The sequence below is a fragment of the Aquarana catesbeiana genome, linkage group LG10, assembly GCF_042186555.1.
Source record: "Aquarana catesbeiana isolate 2022-GZ linkage group LG10, ASM4218655v1, whole genome shotgun sequence".
NCBI classification, from domain to species: Eukaryota; Metazoa; Chordata; class Amphibia; order Anura; family Ranidae; genus Aquarana; species Aquarana catesbeiana.
The window spans coordinates 254,110,121-254,132,950 of NC_133333.1; the positions used below are offsets into that span (position 1 = coordinate 254,110,121).

The 22,830-nt window shown below is 41.6% G+C and overlaps 1 protein-coding gene across 1 annotated transcript; it reads left to right on the top strand.

Moving 5' to 3' along the window:
- The first annotated feature begins 1,006 nt into the window (after window positions 1-1,006).
- LOC141109919 (pancreatic secretory granule membrane major glycoprotein GP2-like) lies at window positions 1,007-22,241 on the top strand. The gene is made up of 9 exons (XM_073601173.1): window positions 1,007-1,052; window positions 4,132-4,233; window positions 6,479-6,693; window positions 7,996-8,150; window positions 10,288-10,527; window positions 15,617-15,773; window positions 19,294-19,366; window positions 19,800-19,832; window positions 22,177-22,241. The coding sequence occupies exons 1-9, from the start codon at window positions 1,007-1,009 to the stop codon at window positions 22,239-22,241; spliced, it is 1,086 nt and encodes a 361-aa protein (XP_073457274.1).
- The last annotated feature ends 589 nt before the right edge of the window (window positions 22,242-22,830 follow it).

The window sequence follows — 22,830 nt, forward strand, 5'->3', positions numbered from 1 at the left end:
TGTAATTGTACACAGAACCACCGCCACAGTCCAACTGCCTTTCCTTAAAGGTAGCAAAGCTCAACTGACAACTAATTTGTTGGAAGAACATCAAGCTGTTGGAAGCCTCTTGCTGACCAAGGACATTTCCACACCACCATTTGTCTGTTAGCATAAAACTTTGATTTCTAAGTTATTTACAACTCATGGCAGACCATCAATTAAAAGCTATCATTTTCTAAGGCTGCGCATACATTTTACAAATTGATTGTACAATTTCCTTAAGGGGGGGAATGTAATGATTAAACGATGGAGGCTGCCATTGGTGACTCTTCATCTTGAGAATGTTAGTTGGTTGGTTATCATGATCATTCTTTGTCTTTTATTGTTCCCGGAATGGCTGACTTTGGAAGATAGATAGATGTGTGCTGATCCTAGATAGATAGATAGATAGATAGATAGATAGATAGATAGATAGATAGATAGATAGATAGATAGATAGATAGATAGATAGATAGATAGATAGATAGATGTTTTTTGTTTTCTTTGCATTTATCTTGTTTTAGTTGGGGTTTACTGCATAAAAAGAATCAGTCAGGCTGTTCAACGTGATTCCAGTGCCGATTCCCGCATCGCATGTCTCTCGCAGTCAGTTCACACTGCCCTATGCGAACCGCTGCGGGTGCCAATACAAGGTTAATGACACCCCCAGATCAGTCCTTAGATTGCAGTGTGAACTGTGAAATGGTGCAGGAATGCGATCGCATACCATTTTTTTTCCCAAATGTGATGCAAATTCAGCCATACAATCTGTTTGGCTGAATTCCCATCGCACAGACATCGCATGTGATCTGCACAGCAAGGGGGTGCGAATCACATGCGGTGTCTGACATCGCAATAGTGTGAACCCGGCCTCAAACTATATTATAAAAATATTGCGAAACTCTTTAGGATTTTTTTTTCTTTTTCTTGTTTGATTGAAATTGGTTGCTCATATAGGATTCATTTTCTAGGGTCCTTGATAACCATGAAGACAACACTACTTCTATCTGTACTGTGCGCTGCCATGGCAGGTGAGTGAAGTTTATCTCCTTTTTATCTTATATTAACACATCTGGAATACAGGGACAGCAATTGTTCAGAGAGAGAGATTCTCTAATTAAATATATCTAAACCTGAATATTTATAAATTGCAGCATACTAGTCCTTAAATGTGGCTGCATTCGTTTATTTCCTTTCAGACTTTTTTTTCTCTTATTTTCACCTGTTGATCCTGCCAGTAACACCCTTCTTGTGATAACTAAATGAAGGAGCAACATTATCACCCCAGGACAACAAGTGCACAGTACACTGGACAGCACTGGATTTTTGACAAGATTAACTGCTCCAGATCCGTGCTATAGCTGAATGACGGCTACAGTGCGGATCTGCTTTGCCGGGAGGCCTTCGATAGACGTCCTCCCCTTTGCAGGCTCGCCACGCCCACCTGAAGGGCGTGCGCAGCGAGCGCTATGATCACCTGGGTCAATGAGACTCGGGTGATCACAGATCCGAGTAAGGGGCCGATCCCAGCCCCTTACCACATGATCAGCTGTCAGCCAATGACAGCCGATCACATGTTGTAAACAGAAGATTGATAATTTTTTTTTTCTTCTCACACTGACAGCGTGAGGAGAAAAAAAGCCAATCACCGGCTTCTGTTTAAAAGAACATCGGTCTCGAAGAGGAAGAGGTGAAGCCATCTCATATGTGCTCACTAGTACTGCCTGCCAGTGCCATGAATCAGTGCCCACAGTGCCACGAATCAGTGTCCACAGTACGTAAGTGCCAGCAATCGGTGCCACCTATCAGTGCCCACAAGTGCCACCTATCAATGCCCACCAGTGGTGCCAATCAGTGCCTCATCAGTGCCACCTAGCAGTGCTGCCTATCAGTGTCACCTACCAGTGCCCATCACTTCCACCCTTCAGTGCCCATCACTGCCACCCATCAGTGCCCATCAGTGCCAGCTATCAGTGACAGCTATCAGTGCCACCTATTAGTGCCTTTCAGTGCCACCTATCAATGCCCTTTAGTGCCACCCATCAGTGCCACCCATCAGTGCCACATCTCAGTGCCCAACAATGCCATCTATCAGTGCCCACCAATGCCACCTTATCAGTGCCCACCAGTGCCACCTCATCAGTGCCCACCAGTGCTGCCTATTAGTGCCCATAAGTATACCGCCTTATCAGTGCCCATCAATGTCGCCTTATCAGTGCCCATCAGTGCAGCCTATCAGTGCCCTTTAGTGCAGCCTTATCAGCGGACATCAATGAAGGAGAAAAATTACCTGTTTGCAAAATTTATTAGAAAAATATAAATCGGTTTTGGATTTTTTTTTTTTTAATATGTATTTTTAAATGTTTTTAACAAAAAATAAAAAACACAGAGGTGATCAAATACCACCAAAAGAAAGCTCTATTTGTGGGAAAAATAAAAATGTAAAATGAGTACAGTGTTGTATGATCGCGCAATTGTTATTCAAAGACTGACAGCGCTAAAAGCTGAAACTTGGTCTGGGCAGGAGGGGAGTTTAGGTGCCCGGTAAGCAAGAGGTTAGCAGATGTAACATATATATTTTTTTCTTTTGTAACAGATGTAACAAAATGCTTTGAGTGGTATATTTACCAGACTAAAAGCGATCAAATAAGAAGCATTCATTGTTCGGGTTACAAATACTTTAAGCAAAGACATGGTGCCTTTATAGGCAGCCATTGGTAATAGATTTTGTGCACTAAAAAAAGATGGGATGGAGGTATAGTATGACACGGATAGACAGCGAGAAAGAAAGCATTTATCATTACGATTTTTATTACTGGCAAACAAGGACATTGATTATTCTTGAATATGGTTAATAATTGAAATAATGTAACTAGAATATGTGATAACAATTCAACAAAATACAAGAAAGTCACAATTTGTCATTTTGAAACATTACATTGTATGAATTCAGGGATGTGTAATAGTGATCAGTCATTGTTTGGGTTTAGTTTGTTTCTCATTATTGAAAAACATCAAAATACCAAAGAAACATTAACAATGTATCGAATCCCAAAAAATAAAATGTTTCCTTGTAACTAATAACAGTCAGCAGAGACAGAGAGCTCAGGAAGTTATCAGCTCACAAGATTTCTGGCACAATCAATGGATATTTTTTACACTTATTGAACAGATGCAAATATTTATTGAACTGTATATTTAAAGTGATTGTAAAGCTTTGATTATTAAAAAAAAAAAAGAAACATGTCATACTTACCTCCACTGTGCAGCTTGTTTTGCACAGAGTGGCCCCCATCCTCGTCTTCTGGAGCGTCTTCTGGGGTCCCTTGGCGGCTCTTGCGACTCCTCCCCACATCAGATAACCCCCTAGGAGAAGCGCTCTCTGGGGGGGTTACCTTGCGGGCGCGCTCCCGAGTCCATCATTCAGCGTCCATAGCAGCCAAATGTATAACTCGGCCCCGCCCACCCGGTGCCCGCATCATTGGATTTGATTGACAGCAGCAGGAGCCAATGGCTGCGCTGCTATCAATCTATCCAATCAAGAGCTGAGACTATGACCTCCAATTAAAATACGCAGCACTGTATTGTAAATGCATTTGCATTTCCAGTTTTTTCCTAGTTCCCCCTTCCAAGTCCCAAAAACATTTGTAGATCCTGACGGTGAAGCCCTGCCCCTTCCTGTGATGGGTGACAATGCTGCATTGCTCCTGAATTCAGAGCAGAGTTGTCACTTTCATGTAGCCTGTGCCTGATTGTAATACGGTGGGAGGAGAATATGTTGCAGAGGGAGTGGCTACCAGTATGGTCACTGCTGATTCACAAGCCTGTAGCTTGTCAATCTGGCACCTGGCCACACCCAGCCCTGCTTTCTGGATTGGCCTCCCTGGCTCTGTTGCTGAACCCCTCCCAATGTGAGCTGCAGTGCCCTGGTGGGGGGAGAGTATGAGACACAAATGATGGAGGATTTGGCTCCATCAGGGAAGGGGAAGAAAGTTTTCTTTTAGTTTATGTGGCTTCTGCATGATATAGCAACTTGATACATGATCTGTTTAGACTGCTAGGCAGGCGCCTTTAGTTGTACTTTAATGTCTATGTTTTCTGTTTCTGCAGTCGCTGCATCTGCATCCTGCGGAACTGAGACCTGTGCTAATGATGAGTATTGTATTAATAGTACAGCCTGCCAGTGCAATACAACTCTCTATAAAAATGCAGGTATGGTATGCTATAATACAATGGACAGAAAGGGAACTATACTGACCACCAATGTAAAAGGGCACTACACCAACCATCAATGAAAGAGGGCACTACACTGACTACAAACCTAGGGGGGACTACACTGACCAACAATCAACAGGGGCCCTACACTGAGCAACAATATAATGGTGGGCTACATTGATCATCAGTGTAAGAGGGGACTATAGAGACCTTCAATCTAAAGGGTGACTGCACTGACCACCAATGTATATGGGGACTACACTGATCATCAATGTAAGGGGGCACTACACTGATCATCAATGTAAGGGGGCACTACACTGATCATCAATGTAAGGGGGCACTACACTGATCATCAATGTAAGGGGGCACTACACCGACCATCAATGTAAGGGGGCACTACACTGATCATCAATGTAAGGGGGCACTACACAGATCATCAATGTAAGGGGGCACTACACTGACCATCAATGTAAGGGGGGCACTACACTGATCATCAATGTAAGGAGACACTACACTGACCATCAATGTAAGGGGGGCACTACACTGATTATTAATGTAAGGGGGCACTACACTGATCATCAATGTAAGGGGACACTACACTGATCATCAATGTAAGGGGACACTACACTGATCATCAATGTAAGGGGACACTACACTGATCATCAATGTAAGGGGGGCACTACACTGATCATCAATGTAAGGGGACACTACACTGATCATCAATGTAAGGGGACACTACACTGATCATCAATGTAAGGGGACACTACACTGATCATCAATGTAAGGGGACACTACACTGATCATCAATGTAAGGGGGGCACTACACTGATCACCAATGTAAGGGGGCACTACACTGATCATCAATGTAAGGGGGGCACTACACTGATCACCAATGTAAGGGGGCACTACACTGACCATCAATGTAAGGGGGCACTACACTGACCATCAATGTAAGGGGGCACTACACTGACCATCAATGTAACGAGCATTACACTGACCATCAATGTAAGGAGACACTACACTGACCATCAATGTAAGGAGACACTACACTGACCATCAATGTAAGGAGACACTACACTGACCATCAATGTAAGGGGGCACTACACTGATCATCAATGTAAGGGAGTACTACACTGACCATCAATGTAAGGAGACACTACACTGACCATCAATGTAAGGAGACACTACACTGACCATCAATGTAAGGGGGCACTACACTGACCATCAATGTAAGGGGGCACTACACTGACCATCAATGTAAGGGGGCACTACACTGATCATCAATGTAAGGGGGCACTACACTGACCATCAATGTAAGGGGGCACTACACTGATCATCAATGTAAGGGGCACTACACTGATCATCAATGTAAGGGGGCACTACACTGATCGTCAATGTAAGGGGGCACTACACTGACCATCAATGTAAGGGGGAACTACACTGACCATCAATGTAAGGGGGCACTACACTGATCATCAATGTAAGGGGGCACTACACTGATCATCAATGTAAGGGGCACTACACTGATCATCAATGTAAGGGGGCACTACACTGATCATCAATGTAAGGGGCCACTACACTGATCATCAATGTAAGGGGGCACTACACTGACCATCAATGTAAGGGGGCATTACACTGACCATCAATGTAAGGAGACACTATACTGACCATCAATGTAAGGGGGGCACTACACTGACCATCAATGTAAGGGGGCACTACACTGACCATCAATGTAATGGGAATTACACTGACCATCAATGTAAGGGGGCACTACACTGATCATCAATGTAAGGGGGCACTACACTGACCATCAATGTAAGGGGCACTACACTGACCATCAATGTAAGGGGGCATTACATTGACCATCAATGTAAGGGGGCACTACACTGATCACCAATGTAAGGGGGCACTACACTGATCATCAATGTAAGGGGGACTACACTGACCATCAATGTAAGGGGGCACTACACTGATCATCAATGTAAGGGAGGGCTATACTGACCATCAATCTAAGGGGTGACTACACTGAAAACCAATGTAAGGGGGAACTACATTGACTACCAACAATCAATCTGGAAGTTTAATTGGCCTTTAACTCTGATTCTACTGTAGATTTCTAGTCACTCTTGCCACCCTAAAGTGGGTATATATAGAAAACCCCTATAGTGTATAATGTACATCAATCATGTCACCGTCACCTTCTCATCTCAGAAATACTGAATGAGTTTACTTTTTTTTTCAGGAAGTTTTCCATCTTCAAATTTTACATGTAATGAAGCATATTTCAATATACAAGTCTCAAAATGTTGGTTGGAAGCACATGGTTATAATACATCCAATGTGAGGCTGAACAGCACCAACCCCAATTGTTGGGCAGTAAGGGAGGTTGTAGGTGGAACATCAGAGCTGACCCTTCACCGTCCATTGATATCCTCTGACTGTAACACTGAAGCTGTGGTAAGTTCTCCTGACTGTTTGTTATACAAGAGAAGTAAAAACAGATACAATAAAGTCTCTATAGACAAAAATGTTTTCATTTAGATTTTGCATGGAATAGAGGTGTAGAACCCTTGTCATGTTTTTTTATTGTTGTCTTTGTCCCCAGAAGATTGTTTTACCCTCTGCACATTTTTAAAATAAATGTTGCCCCCTACCCCAGGCTTGGCAGAACACATTAAACTAGCACCATACCCCTAAGTGTTTGTTTTACCCTAATGCATTCACAGTATTGATTTAAAAAAATGCCCCAGTATAATTACAACCCTCCTGTCCTCACTTACCTGGTGTCTCTTGTCACCTCCAATAGGTCCTTCAAGTCTGCATTATTCCCCGAACTTCCTGGTTGTAGATGAGATACTGAAGGAAGGGTTGTGATTGGCTCCTGCAGCTGTTTGGGAGGAGGGAGCAGGGGCATGGCTTGCTGGGTGCTGTGTGTATGAATGGGTGTCTCCTTAGCGACTGGCTAGATCATGGAGACACCCACAAACAGGAACTGAACTCCAGGCAGAAATAAATGACACAAATAACACAGTTCTGTGTTCATTATTAGATCATTAAATGTATTTTGTTTTAAATACAAGCAATATAAGTACCCCCAATGTAACCTCTGTCAGTCCCTATACAGCAGAGCTCAGACTGGGAGGAAGAGAAGCAGCACAAGAATCCACTTTATGTGTATGACATCAAACATGCTGATGGGAGGAGAGAGCAGAGTGACAGAGGGATGAGCTCATAAGTCATATGCTTCTCCTTTTACTGTCCAGTCACAGGCTGGGGGCAGGTCCAGGATGACCGGGGCTCAGAGGAAGTGGGTGGTGGGCACGTAAATCTCTGGAATGAAGTTCAACGTTGTGGCAAAACTTGCATTCCTGTTATCTTTTTTATGGAATATTCATATAGATCTAGTTGTTTTTGGCTGGAGTTCTGATTTAACAAAACTGGAACACTTTCTTTTTTTTCTTGTCAGAGAATACACTGACATTAAGGTTGGGTTCACACTGATGCAGCCACGGGTCCCAGCAGGGGACCCTTTTCCAATGCGGACCGCGGGCCACCCCTGAGCTGTGTGAACTGGCTGCATTGAGAGCCGGCCACGGTCTCCTGGCATGCAAATTGGATGGGGGGGGAACCCCCATCCGATTCCCATAAGTGTGAACCTAATGTAAGCCTAATAGTAACTATATGCTATTGTGCAGATTACTGTATGGCGGTAAATTTCCTGACCCTCTCTAATGACTTCTGTGCTTCCTCTCTCTACAGGTAAATTCAACCCACGTCACATACACAAATCATCTGCTTATGTTTGCCAAGACGAATCCAATTCAAACAATAAATGACGCTGTCATGAATATTTCCTGCACCTACGCGCTGCGTTTGAATACCAGTCTCAATATGACACTACACCCAATACTTGGGTAATTATTATTAATACATGCTGGCTATCTCTTAGGACATCCCATTCTAGCAAACCTTCAAATATCTTCTCTACAGTAGATGCTAAACTTACAGGTCTGTAGTTACTAGTTGAAGACCTCAATCCCTTTTTTAAAGTGGCCTTGTGACCAGTGGCTGCCCGTCCATAGATGGTGCACGGCCACCGCCTCCCCTATCCATGCGTCCGGCCCCCTGATCTACATATCAGTGGTGCCGGACCATGGATTCCAATGCGGTGGGGGGGGGGTTGAAGCACCTGATCAGAGGCTCTAATAGGCTTCAAAAAAGGGTGGGCTCGGAGCACAGAGAATTGCGCTCCTAACCCACCCAGTTGTGTGATGATAGTGAATGAATTTTCACTATTATCACACTAAAGTTCCTCCCTGCCAGTCAGGAGGCAGGTCTGTGAGTCTTGTTTCCCGATTGGCCAAAGCGCCAGGCAATCCTATTGGATGCCTAGCGCTTTGGCTGAAGAGGAGACACACAGTGGAGGAAGCTGGAGGAGGGGACACCGGAGCTGCCACGGCCACTGCCCACACTGCAGGAGAGGACATCCCAGCCTTGCCACACGAGCGGGTAGGTGCTTGACCACCGCCCGCAGGGGGGGTGCTGTTTCAGTGCCGTGCCATGCCACCGGGGGGTGTTGTTTGTTTGCCCCCCCAAAGAACAACCCACCAGCCGCCACTGCTTGTGACAAACATCAGTAAATAAGGGACAAAAACTTAGATATAACTGAGCTCAGCTCTCTGAGGATACATGGGTGTACATATATTACATTACAAAACAAATCTTATAGGGTTAACTAGCACGTCAGCATTACACATTCACAAAAGAAAAGGGGTTACACCCATTGTGCCAAGCTTTAATAAATTAGAAACAAAACCTAGATATACCTGAGCTCAACTCTCTGAGGGTACATGGGTGTAAGAAATCCGGGCCAAGTGTTTTCAAGCAATCCTATCAAATCAAGAAGAAATGACCCGGCAAGAGAAGAGTTTTTATGGCCCGTATCACCTACCTTCTCTCTAGTTCAGTGGTGCAGCCTTCATAAGACTTTGGCAATCAGTGTTTCAGTACATCCTCTGCCACGCTGCATGGTTTCTTCCACCTCACCCTACAACGCTACATGTCAAAATTAAACGATCTTAAAAAATATACAGAAGAAAATCCTATAGAATAATATACATTAACTCTATTAAAGATAACAGGTTAAAAGTTAGGTTAAAACCCAAAGTTGGGTTAAACCCCTTGTCCTAAGCCTTAATAAATTAGAAACAAAAGCTAAATGTAACCGAGCTCAACTCTCTGAGAATACATGGGTGTAAGAAATCCGGGCCAAGTGTTTTCAAGCGACCCCGTCAAATTGAGAAGAAATGACCTTTCAAGAGAAGAGTTTTTATGACTCCTCTCCCCTACCTTCCCTCCTCTTCAGTGCTGCAGGGTTCATAAAACTCTTTAGTATTCAGTTTTTCAGTATGTCCCCTGCCACGGGGCATCACTTCTGGTTTACCTGGATATCAACGGCGCCATTTCAAAAACATCAAAAGCATTCGTTTTCCCACACGCAGGCAAACAGCGATTGTCTCACACGTGAGGTATCACAGTGAACGTCAGATCATGGGTAGCAATTCTAGCACCAGACCTCCTGTGTAAATCTAAATTTGTAACCTAGAAAGGCTTTTAAAGCGTCGCACATGGATAGTAAAATTTACATCATTTGTCGCCATTGCACCGGGCATGCGCAATTTTAAAGCGTGACATGTTTGGCATCTATTTACTCAGCGTAACACCATCTTTTAGATTTTACCCAAAAAATTGGGTTATGTATTGTGTATTTTTAACATTAAAATTTTAAAAAAAGTGTATTTATTCCAATATAATGGCTTTTGCAAAACCTCTTTGCAAATACCATGTGGCATAAAAAAATGGCAAAACCCACCATTTTATTCTCTAGGGCCTCTGCTTTAAAAAATATATAATGTTTGGGGGTTCTAACTCATTATCTTGCAAAAAAATACTGATTTTTTTTTTTTTTTTTTTTTACATGTAAACAAAAGTATGAGAAAAAAGGCCGGGTCTGCAAGTAGGTAACCTTTTGTTGTGTGTTTATTTTTCCAGGATCACAATAATACCCAGCTCTATAGCAAATGGAACTTATTCAGTCTACATGGTGGCCTATACAGATAACAAGTATCTGACCCCTCTCAAAGAATCTGACCCCTTGTATGTGGAGGATACCATCTACATTTCAGTCTTCATACCAGATCTGAACGCCAACACCTTAAATTTTAAAGTCGTGAATCTGTATGCCTCTCCTGACAATTCAACCTCCCTCCAGTACTATCTTCTTCAGAACGAGTAAGTACACAGTACACTGGTTAGCAATTTGGGTCATTCGTTATGATCGTAATTCGTAAATTCAGAAATTCATAAATTCGAAAATAAGAAAGAAAATCTGAAAATTTGTAAGAATAACTAACTATTAAATTATAGATATTGGAATTTCCTTTCAAACTTGTCTGTTAGCCAACGTAACGAATATGATTTTATCCGAAGTTACGAATCATCTGAAATAACGAACGCCGCATCTAAACGAATGGAACGTAACAAATTAATAATAATAAATAGCAATAATAATAATAAAAACTTTTGATTATTATTAGTAGTAGTATTATTATTTATTATTATTAATTTGTTCCGTTCCATTTGTTTAGATGCGGCATTCATTATTTCGGATAGTTCGTAACTTCGGATAACTTCATATTCGTTACGTTCACTAACAGCCAAATTTGAAAGGAAATTCCAATATGTATAATAAATAACAAATGGCGCCTCTAAACGAATGGAATGGAACTAATTATTATTAATAGTAATAATAATAATAATAAAAAGTTTGTATTATTATTGTTATTTATTATTATTAATTCATTACATTCCATTCGTTTAGATGCGGCATTCATTATTTAGGATAATTCGTAACTTTGGATAAATTTGTATTCGTTGCATTTGCAAACAAACAAATTTGAAAGGAAATTCCAATACCTATAATAAATAAAGAATGTCGCATCTTAACGAATGAAATGGAACAAATTAATAATTATTAATAATAAATAACAATAATAATAACTTTTTATTATTATTATTTATTAATAATTCCTTCTAGTCCATTCGTTTAGATGCGGCATTCGTTATTTCGGATAATTGGTAACTTCGGATAATTTGCATTCGTTACGTTCACTAACATCCAAATTTGAAAGGAAATTCCAATACCTATAATAAATAACGAATGCCGCATCTAAATGAATGTAAAGGAACAAATTAATAGTTAATAATAATAAATAACAATAATAACAACTTTGTATTATTATTATTATTATTTATTATTAATTGGTTCCATTCCATTCGTTTAGATACGGCATTCTTTATTTCAGAAAATTCGTAACTTCGGATAACTTCATATTCGTTACGTTCACTAACATCCAAATTTGAAAGGAAATTCCTATACCTATAATAATTAATGAATGCCGCATCTAAACGAATGTAATGGAACAAATTAATAATAAATAATAATAAAAATAATAAAACGTTTTTATTATTATTATTTATTATTATTAATTTGTTACGTTCCATTCGTTTGGATACGGCATGCGTAACTTCGGATAAATTCGTATTCGTTACATTCACTAACAGTCAAATTTGAAAGGAAATTTCAATACCTATAATTTAATAGTTAATAATAGTTAAATTATTATTAGTTATTGATAAGCGGTACTTCTAGGTATAATATCCACCCTATACTTAGTTGACCACCACTGCGCCTCGGAGAATCAACCTAGATGCTGATTATCTACAGTTGGTATAACCTAGCTATAGCTGCCACTTAGTGAATATAAACTGTGTAACAAATATTTTCAAATCTTGTGACGTGTCAATGGTGCTCTACACCCCACGTGAAGAATTCAAAAATGTGGCGCTATCCTAAACACAATATTTGTGATAACACTATTTACAGTGCAAAATCCTAATCTAGTGAACACATTTTTACGAGTGTTAAAAGAATATATAAATAAAAAATGAAAAAATATCAAAATAAAAATAAATATGAAACACCCAATAAATACAATACCTAAAGTGACTCAGTGCTGACACTACTAACAAATTATATGTGTCAATCCTTCTCCAATTAATGAGTATATAACATAAAAACAAAATAGCACAGTGTACATATTATACATTGACTAAGTGACTAATATATAATGAATATAGTCTGTGAAAAATGCACACATATGTGTAAAAAGTCCGTGATAGTGATTCAATAAATCTCAACTGTGCCACAGCAAGTCCTTAATGTTTCTTGAAGTTTAATTGAACCTTCCACCACACCTCTGTGTTCAGTGTTCCCTCTACCAATAGACAGTCTCTCACCAGCTCTCTCTGCCTCCACTTTCGTATGAGGCTACCAAGCATAGGAGTTTCCAGGCTACCAGTAGGGGTTAAGAATATTCCATCCAGAGATTCATTCCATATAAAAATGAAAAAGAACTCCCAATAGTGTGATAACGTAAAACTTTTAATATCGCACACTTCAAATAACACTTCAAAAGATCCACTCACATTATGTAAACACTATAAAAGCACAGCAAAAATCCACGGCAATCTGCACACTGTAATACCAACACAGCAACCTGGATAAGCCTTCCTAGGGGGTATGCGGTCACGGCGGACCCTGCCACAGCTGACGTGGAAGAAGTCTCTCTCACCCTCTCCTCGCTTGCTCGTCCAATGGACCCACCGTCTCCCCTGATAGGCGAACCTCAGAGATTGCTTCCTCCTGTCACTAGGTATGCGGTATTTAATCTTCGCTCGGCCACGCCCCCGACATGTTTCGCTACGCCTGTAGCTATCCCATGATTATCCAGGTTGCTGTGTTGGTATTACAGTGTGCAGATTGCCGTGGATTTTTGCTGTGCTTTTATAGTGTTTACATAATGTGAGCGGATCTTTTGAAGTGTTATTTGAAGTGTGCGATATTAAAAGTTTTACGTTATCACACTATTGGGAGTTCTTTTTCATTTTTATATGGAATGAATCTCTGGATGGAATATTCTTAACCCCTACTGGTAGCCTGGAAACTCCTATGCTTGGTAGCCTCATACGAAAGTGGAGGCAGAGAGAGCTGGTGAGAGACTGTCTATTGGGAGAGGGAACACTGAACACAGAGGTGTGGTGGAAGGTTCAATTAAACTTCAAGAAACATTAAGGACTTGCTGTGGCACAGTTGAGATTTATTGAATCACTATCACGGACTTTTTACACATATGTGTGCATTTTTCACAGACTATATTCATTATATATTAGTCACTTAGTCAATGTATAATATGTACACTGTGCTATTTTGTTTTTATGTTATATACTCATTAATTGGAGAAGGATTGACACATATAATTTGTTAGTAGTGTCAGCACTGAGTCACTTTAGGTATTGTATTTATTGGGTGTTTCATATTTATTTTTATTTTGATATTTTTTCATTTTTTATTTATATATTCTTTTAACACTCGTAAAAATGTGTTCACTAGATTAGGATTTTGCACTGTAAATAGTGTTATCACAAATATTGTGTTTAGGATAGCGCCACATTTTTGAATTCTTCACGTGGGGTGTAGAGCACCATTGACACGTCACAAGATTTGAAAATATTTGTTACACATATTATTAGTTATTATTTCAGATTTTCGAATTTTCAGGTTTTCGCATTTCAAATTCACAAGTTTACGAATTTTCTAATTTACGAATTTATGAATTTTCAAATATTTTCATTTACCAATATTTGGGAGAATTCGTTAAACGTGTTTTTGTTAATTCGTATATTAACAAATTAAAGAATTTGTCGAAATTTGTTAAAAACTAATTCGGAACGAAACAAATTGCTCATGTCTATTGGATTTAATTCATCTCAATGGGAAAAGCTTCAAGGAAAAGAAAAATCATATAGGGGTGTCCGAGGGTTGAAGAAATATCACAGTGCGTGTTTTAACCACTTCCCGCCAGCAGGGCGTACATGAACGTCTTCTGGTTTCAGTGGTTATATGGGGATGGTGGGTGCACCTACAGGCATCATCCCGGTATCGATCTCTTCAGCCAGCGATTACCTATCTGGCAGAAGTGATCTGAGTGGCTAACTAGCCACTCGATCACTTCTGAAGGTGGCGAAAGGGAGTTCCCCCCCCCCCCCGACGTCACCACCTCTCCCGGGGGTCTCCGGTCGCGGAGGGCGGGAGCGATGTGAGAAGAACTGACATTGTTCCCCTCTCTCTGTAACCCTGGAAACCGGACACGATGAGTAGTTTGCCACTTACGGTTCCGCCCCTTTGTTTACCTGGCCGCCGGTGGCCAGGTTAGTAGCCGATCAGATCGATCCCGGTCTGATCAACTACATGGGAGACCAGAGGAGAGATTTGGGGGTCTAACAGACCTCAAATATCTCCATAAAGAGGACCTGTCATGTCCCTGCTATCACAAGGGACGTTGTTCATCCTTTGTGATAGCAATAAAGTTAGTACAAAAAAAAGTGTAAAAAAAAAAAAAAAAAAAAAAACATATTTTTGTATTAAATAAATAAAAATAATTGTTTTTTAAAGTGCCCCGTCCCACCGTGCTTACGCGCATACGTTACTTCCACATGCATATGTAAACGCCGATCGAACCACACATGTGAGGTATTGTCATGAATGTCAGAGCGAAAGCAATAAATCACCAGACCTCCTCTGTAACTCTAAACTGGTAGCACTTTGCCACCATTCAACGGACAGATGCAATTTTGAAGCGTGACATGTTAGGTATCTATTTACTCGGCGCAACATCGTCTTTCACAGTATACAAAAAAATTAGGCTAATTTTAGTGTTTTTTTGTTTTGTTTTAATTCATAAAAATGTTTTTCCCAAAAAAGTTGTGTTTGAGAAACCGCTGCGCAAATACCGTGTGACAAAGAATAATTGCAACACCCACCATTTTATTCTATAGGGTCTCTGCTAAAATATATACCGTATATATATATATATATATATATATATATATATATATATATAATGTTTGGGGGTTCTAAGTAATTTTCTAGCAAAAAAAAAATTGATTTTTACATGTAGGAGCGAAGTGTCAGAAATGGCCCAGATGGCAAGTGGTTAATTTCGTGTGTATGGCACAATGGTGGTATGGTATGGCACATTGATTCCACCAATTAAAATGTATATTACAAGTTTTTAATGCCAAGTATAGGGAACAATATAATGAATGCAATTCACGTATTTTTCACCTATAATATATAGTATAATATAATGATATAATGAACACACCCCATATATTGTTCAGCTCTAATAGTATGTGCCAGTATTGTTTCTCATCTTTAGATTACAGTAACTGAAAGCTGATGAGTGTTTTCTGTATCCAGTTGCCCAGCTAGCGGTGTAGGTTCTGGCCTCCTAACAGTGAACAATAATGGAGTCGGAATTGAAGCTCGGTTTGCTATGAAAGTCTTCCAGATTGCCAATTCCAACAGCGTCTACCTCTATGCGGAAGTTGCGATCTGCATTGGTAGTTGTAACTCGGTAAGACTCAACATACACATAGAGGATGTTCTGTGATTTCTGTGCCTGAAGAAGACAATCGGGGCCCTCAAAGCCCCAGGAATTTTCTAGCCCTGGATGAGCTGCCACTAGCCTGAGGGTGCTAGGTTTTGGGATTAGGAAAAGCATTTTTACGAATTTGGTGGTCCAATAATAAGGTTCATGATAAAATCCTCCCTTCCTCCTGGTGACCAGAACTCAGATCTCAGCGACCTGGCCATATGTACACACAATTCTCCTAGAGTCTTATTTCTGAGTAATGAGGGGCCACCAGTGGCAGCTGCTCATTGGGGGCGCACCCCCCCCCCGAGGCTCTAATTGGCTTAAAAAAGAGTGGACTCGGGGCGCAGAGTCCTGCTCCCTGAGCTCACCCTGTTGTGTGACATTAGCAAATTAATATTCACTAATGTCTTCCTGCTTCTCCACCCGGCCAATCAGGAAGCGGGTCCTAAGACCCCCTTGACCGGGGGTCCTAAGACCCCATTGGCTGGGAGTCTGAAGACCCTATTGGCTGGGAGGAGAAGCGATGGCCGGGGCACGGAGGAGATGGAGGGGGGAAGTTGCCACCACGGCCATGACCTGCATGGGGTAAGTGCAGGGCTGACAGGGGCCTGGTGGGCCAGAGGGCAAGTGAGCGAGCAAGCGACCTGGTGACTGCGGGGGGTGTAGGTATGGAGTACGGAGGTGGGCTTGAGCGAAGGGGGGGACTAGTGTGGGGTGGCGGGCTGGCAGGCTGTAGTGACAGAGGGGATGTCTGTGGTCAGATCTGTCTGGCGCCCCCCTGACCAATGGAGCAAGTCGCCACTGGGGGCCACCAGAGTCCTTGCACATAAAATTGGTGGGTATTACAAGAAAGTCTACATGTTCATTGACTGAGACCTGAGGTCTGCTAAAGTGGGGCATTGTTGGGCTTTATTCACTTTTATGTGCTTTTACGTACAATGCATTGTAGGTACAATTTGTATTTTAGATGACTTGTCCAAGAATTATCATTGATCACTATGTAAAGTGGTTTTCTGGAAATTGCTGTCAGATCATAATGGTTTATTTATTATAACAGGTATTTCAATATCGGCAACAACTTATGTAGTGAATAGAAATTTCGAGGGTGTATTTTGGGATTTTTAGGGTGCACAGTCATAACTAAATCATTGGTAAAAAAGTAGAAATTTATTATAACATTGTTAAAAACAAACATCCAAAAGAGTAGGTACAGTACTGATACAAGTGCAGACTGATTTAATCTCTACATGTTTCGCCTTGGTAATTGGCTTCTTCAGGAGAATTTATTGATATCAGGCACAGTAAGCACTAAGAGTAAAAAGATTTTTTTTTTTAGAAAAATAGGACAATTAGGACAAAAAAATAGGACAATAGGACAAAAAAACATTAATGAATTGACAAGATGGTTTTGCGGTTTACGCACTGTGCATTCACAGCAGTCCCTGCCCTCTAGGAGCTGACACACGCAGACATACTAGGGACAATTTAAACAGGAGCAGTTATCCTACCAGCAAGTTGTTGGCGGAAACCCACACAAGTAGAACATGCAAACTCCATGCTGATAGTGTCCTGGCTGTGGCTGGTATTCAGACTGAGGTCCCTAACGCTATAAGGCAAGAGTTCTGACAATCAAACCACTGTGCTGTCCAAATGATCAATGCTTGGCCTTGTTAAGATTCTTGGAGGTGTTTATGGATCAAAAAAAAAAAAAATGCACTCCACCAAGCATAAAGATACCAGCTTCCCTCCTGGTTACCTGATGTGCTGCTGTTTTATTGTGTGTAATGAGCATGATAGCGGAATTATTGACCAACACCACACAAAACTGGCTAATTAAATCCTATGTTGGCTTCTGATACTGAGACACCCCCACCACAGTTCTGCCCATTTGCTGCAGCTATAACATTAATGAGGAAAGAGCTCGGGTTTGGGTTGAACCCAAGCTCATCCCTAACAAAGACAATTGATGGTGTCATGCTGATCCCTAAAAAAAGACTGTCACGTACCTGGTGGGTGAGCCTGAAGTGCAGAGGAAGGCCTCTCATACAGCTCTGGCTCGAGAGCCACCGATGGTGAGACAATAGCCGCTGGAGCATGGCGGGGGAAAAAGCGCCTAGGATCAGTCCAGTAGTCTGTGCAGGTAGTAGCCGGGAACCCACAGGAAGCAAGCTAGGAATGGCTGACAGCAGGCAGATAAGACAGCAGGCAGACTGGGGGAGCTTGGTTGATGACAAACTGTGCATGCACAACAGGAAACAGGTGCCTGAAGATGCTGAGCTGGACTGAAGGAGCTGTAGCAGCTGGACGAGGGGTTAGACGAGCCAGGTCGGTAACAGGTGGGCAGATCAAGCATAAACGGCAGACAGCGTAGTCGGGTCACAGGCAGAGTCAGCGACGGATGCAGGATCAACAGGGGCAGCAGGCAGAGACAGAATCTGGGGTAAGGGCAAGGTTTAGAACAGGTAGCAAGCAGGAATGGACAGAAGATGCAAGCCGGGTCAAGATCAGGAGTCAAACACAGGAAGCAGGAACATACACAGAACGCTGTAGACCAAACAGCAATTAGCCAGTGGTGAAGCTCCGTTTAAATAGGCCGTTTGGCGCCAGCCCTGGTAAAAGATGTGCCCTCGTGAATGCACGTTCGTGTACGCGTTCTCATGTTTGCCCACATCTGTTCTGCTCCTTCTTGGCTGGTGCATGCGTGTGCGCCTGGAAACAGCAGCTGTACTATGCTGAAGCCTTTCCTGACAAAGACAATTGATGATTTAATGCTCATCCCTCACAAAGACAATTGATGGTGTCATGCTCATCCCTAGAAAAAACAATTGATGGTGTCATGCTGCCAGGACATATTGTACCGTAGAATAAATAGGTCATTGAGAATATGGCTTAAAAAGACTGAAACCAATGAGGATGGGGAAACTATTGCAGAAAAGTCTCACCATTGGAGTGATGGAAGAACCTGGTGTGCCCGCATTCTCCACTGTTTCCATTGTGGGGATAACACAGATAGAGGAACATGAAGTAATACAATGTACAATAAATAGGTGATTGGGGAATATGACTTCAAGAGACTGAAACCAATGTGGAGGGGGAAAGTAAACTATTCCAGGGAAGTCTCACCATTGGAGTGATGGAAGAACCTGGTGTGCCCGCATTCTCCACTGTTTCCATTGTGGGGATAACACAGATAGAGGAACATGAAGTAATACAATGTACAATAAATAGGTGATTGGGGAATATGACTTCAAGAGACTGAAACCAATGTGGAGGGGGAAAGTAAACTATTCCAGGGAAGTCTCACCATTGGAGTGATGGAAGAACCTGGTGTGCCCGCATTCTCCACTGTTTCCTTTGTGGGGATAACACAGATAGAGAAGCATGAAGTGAACGTTGTGACTTTAGCATAGCTGGGGTGTTTCTCGGATACAATTTGAAGTTACTTCATCAATTTCACTTGTCTGGAATTTCTGTTTGAATTCCTTTTATTTCCTTACAGACCTGCAGCTCTCAATCCAAATCAGATGATTCCCAGGACATTGCAGGAAGGGTCGGAATCTTTTTGAATGCAGGTAAGTCATCTCATGGTCACAGTTTTGCTACAGTCATTTTCTGTGTTCCTTCAGTCACATCTATTAAAGCCCAACTCCAAAAAAAAAACTTTTTTTTTTGTTTGTTTTGGATAATGTGGCAAAACTGTTAAAGTTTCTGTCAAGTATTAACTGCTGTCTTTGTTCCCTTTGGGGTGAATTTTCCCTCACTTCCTGTTTTGACACCTGTCACCCTGGAGGAAGTAAGGAGAATCAACCCAGATGGGAAAAGGCAGTAAAAACATGCAGAGGTTCTAACCCGTCACCGGTCTAATAAAAATTGTCTTTATTGCTCTGTGTGTACTGAATGCTTAATTTAACTTCTATGGTGTAAACTACACAATTATTTCAGCCTACAGTGAAGTCTGGTTGAAGTCTCAAATTAACATACATATGTATATTTTTCCATTTCCAGCTGATGGCACTATTGGAATCAGTTCTGCGAGCAGTAAGTAAAATCTTACTTTTAACGGTTCAAAGTTACATAGTTACATAGTAGGTGAGGTTGAAAAAAGACACAAGTCCATCAAGTCCAACCTATGTGTGTGATTATATATCGATATTACATTGTATATCCCTGTATGTTGTGGTAGTTCGGGTGCTTATCTAATAGTTTTTTAATCTATTGATGCTCCCCGCTGAGACCACCGCCTGTGGAAGGGAATTCCACATCCTTACCGCTCTTACCGTAAAGAACGCTCTATGTAGTATAAGGTTAAACCTCTTTTCTTCTAATTTTAATGAGTGTCCACGTGTTTTGTTAAACTCCCTTCCGCTTGTGTAACATGTTTAGCCCCTTTACAGCAACAATACCCTTATATGTGGGGGCAGGGCAGGTGGACCTCAACATTCAGCCCCTACATATGTGTCACTGTCTTGTTGTGGACGGCGTCTCCACCGGCATCTCCAAAACTGTGACCGAGCTGTTATTGACAATCTACAGTCAATAACCTATATTTAGGAATTGGTAGAATGGGCTCCTGGTGACATCAGCACTGTACGGCAGAACACTGTGCCTCATGACCGGGAGCCCCCCGCCTTGGGTTTCGGGGCTGGCTCACCAAAAATCCAAAAGGTGGGGCTAGTTGGGCTAGCAGAGGACACCAACATCTGGAATCACACTAAGTCTACGAAATGGATGTTTACAGTGTCCACACTCAACACAAAGCAGTTAAAAATTACAAATTTATTACAAAATCAAATTAAAATGTGGTACATATAAAAAAAAAAAAAGAAAAACAATGAACATGAAAATCCATTTCTTAAACTTTTATTTTTAACAGAAAGGGGTTAAAGCTGAATTCCAGGAACACATCTAAATATACAAATAAAAAAAACAGATATAGGAGCTATTTTACCTGCTGAAGGATTTGTAATTCTGTCCAACCAGTCTACGCAGCACAACCAGGAGGATTACAATTAGGAATACAGTGCTGTCCTTTCCTTGACCCCGACTCCTGATTGGGCAGTGAAGGAGCAGTAGCAACACTGATTATACCATTTGCCTGTTCGCCAGTGACGGCTGGTGCTCAATTTTCTTGGTGGTGGGGAGCGGCCCCCCTCAGCCAGTCAACCACCCCCCAGCACTCCTTTGATTGCCGCTTGCCCCGATGCTTGATCGCCGCATCGCTCGCCCGTCGCCCACCACAGACCCCTCACCAGCCCCGCACTTACCCCATCCAGGTCACGGCTTTGGGGGTTTCGATGATTCCCCCCCCCTGTATCTCCTTCCGAGTCCCGGCGGTCGCTTCTCCTCCCGGCCAATCAGGACTTAGGACTTGCGGCCAATCAGGTCTTAGGACTACCGGCCAATCGGGTCTCAGGACCCTTTTCCTGATTGGCCAGGAGGAGAAATAGGAAGACATTAGCAAATATTAATCCACTAATCTCACACAACTGGGTGGGCTCCAGGCGCAGTGCTCTGCACCCGGAGCCCACCCTTTTTGAAGCCAATTAGAGCCTCGGGCTCTAATTTAGTTTTTAAAAAAAAAAAAATACATTGCAATCCATGTGTGCAGTGCCCTGTATGTATATTAGGGGCAGGGCACACGGATTAGGGGGGCGGCACCCCTGCGCCCTGCATGAGCGGCCGCCACTGCTGTTCATTTTGCTCTCTCCTCTTATAAGCATGTTCCTTGTTAACTTTTGCATGAAACACATGATTGAAATTCAGTTGTTGAGCTGCTGTTTCTCCCTCTCACACTTCAGCCCTGCTGTACAGGAATTACATATTTAGGTATTGAGACTGCTCAAATTAAGAAATGCTAAGCAACAATATTGTCTCTTTTGGAGCCTTTACAGATTTGTGTTACTGGTCATAAAATAATAAAAAAAACCCATAGAGATATGTAAAATTTCCCATTTCACCTGCCTAATTCTAACAATGACAATGACCAAGGGTTTTTAATCCACCCATATATTTTTATGCATAGATTTAGCATTAGTGTAAATATTTATCAATATTAGTTTTATTATAAAAGCATTATAGTATAGTGTTATCAGCGCTGACTGAAGCTATCAAATGAGAGAGAGAGAGAGAGAGAGACGGTCTGAAGGCAAACAGTAAATCTCTTCAGTGATGCCCCATTCTAATTTTATCCGAAAATTAAAAAGTAAACTTTGGTTGGACATACACTTTAAATTCTCTCAATATGAAAATCTTTTATAAAAGTTGGCTTTCAACAGATTGCAACTGCAATGAAAACATAGGATTGTACACGAACAGAAGATCTTCCATAGAGAGTTGAAGCCCTTCCCGCTCCATTCCTAATATCTCTTGTGTGTTGTTCCAGGTTTCTCCATGCCTTGGACTTTGTCTGCTCTGATCTTCTCCTGGATCTTGGTGAAGCTGATGTAAACCCTCCGAGAACCGACCATCCTGGGCACCATGAGACTTTGTCATACCGTCACCCCCAATGTTCTCAGCAGAGAGAAGTTATGAAGGAATCTTGTATCTAGTTCTTTTTTTCTGTGGATGGTGTTGGCTGCATCATATATAACGCTACCTAAGATAAGCTTGCCGCTATGTGTCTTGATTATCTCTCATTTTGCACAATGCTGTTTTGGCTTAGAGGTGGCTGCTTTATACCTGAGCAATATATTTTATTGTATTTATTTTGCAGTAAAAAATGGCTAATGGAGTAGACAATATATAGATATTTTGTATATTTTGAGAACACACCCTGTATTTCTTTTACATATAATAAACTGCAAAGCAAAAAAATTCAGAGTGTTTCTTTGCATATTCATTCAAACATTGCAGGGGCTACGGTTTGGAAAAAGTGCATCATATCTAACTCTTCCCATCAACCCACCTAGAAAATGTAATATATTGCACCTCATTGGTCCTTAGATGTAGTAGTTGTATTTTACTTTTTTTCCAGGCTTTTCCCCTTTTGTCAGAAACCATGAAATCAGGCCGAGACAGAAGTACAGTTAAATCACAC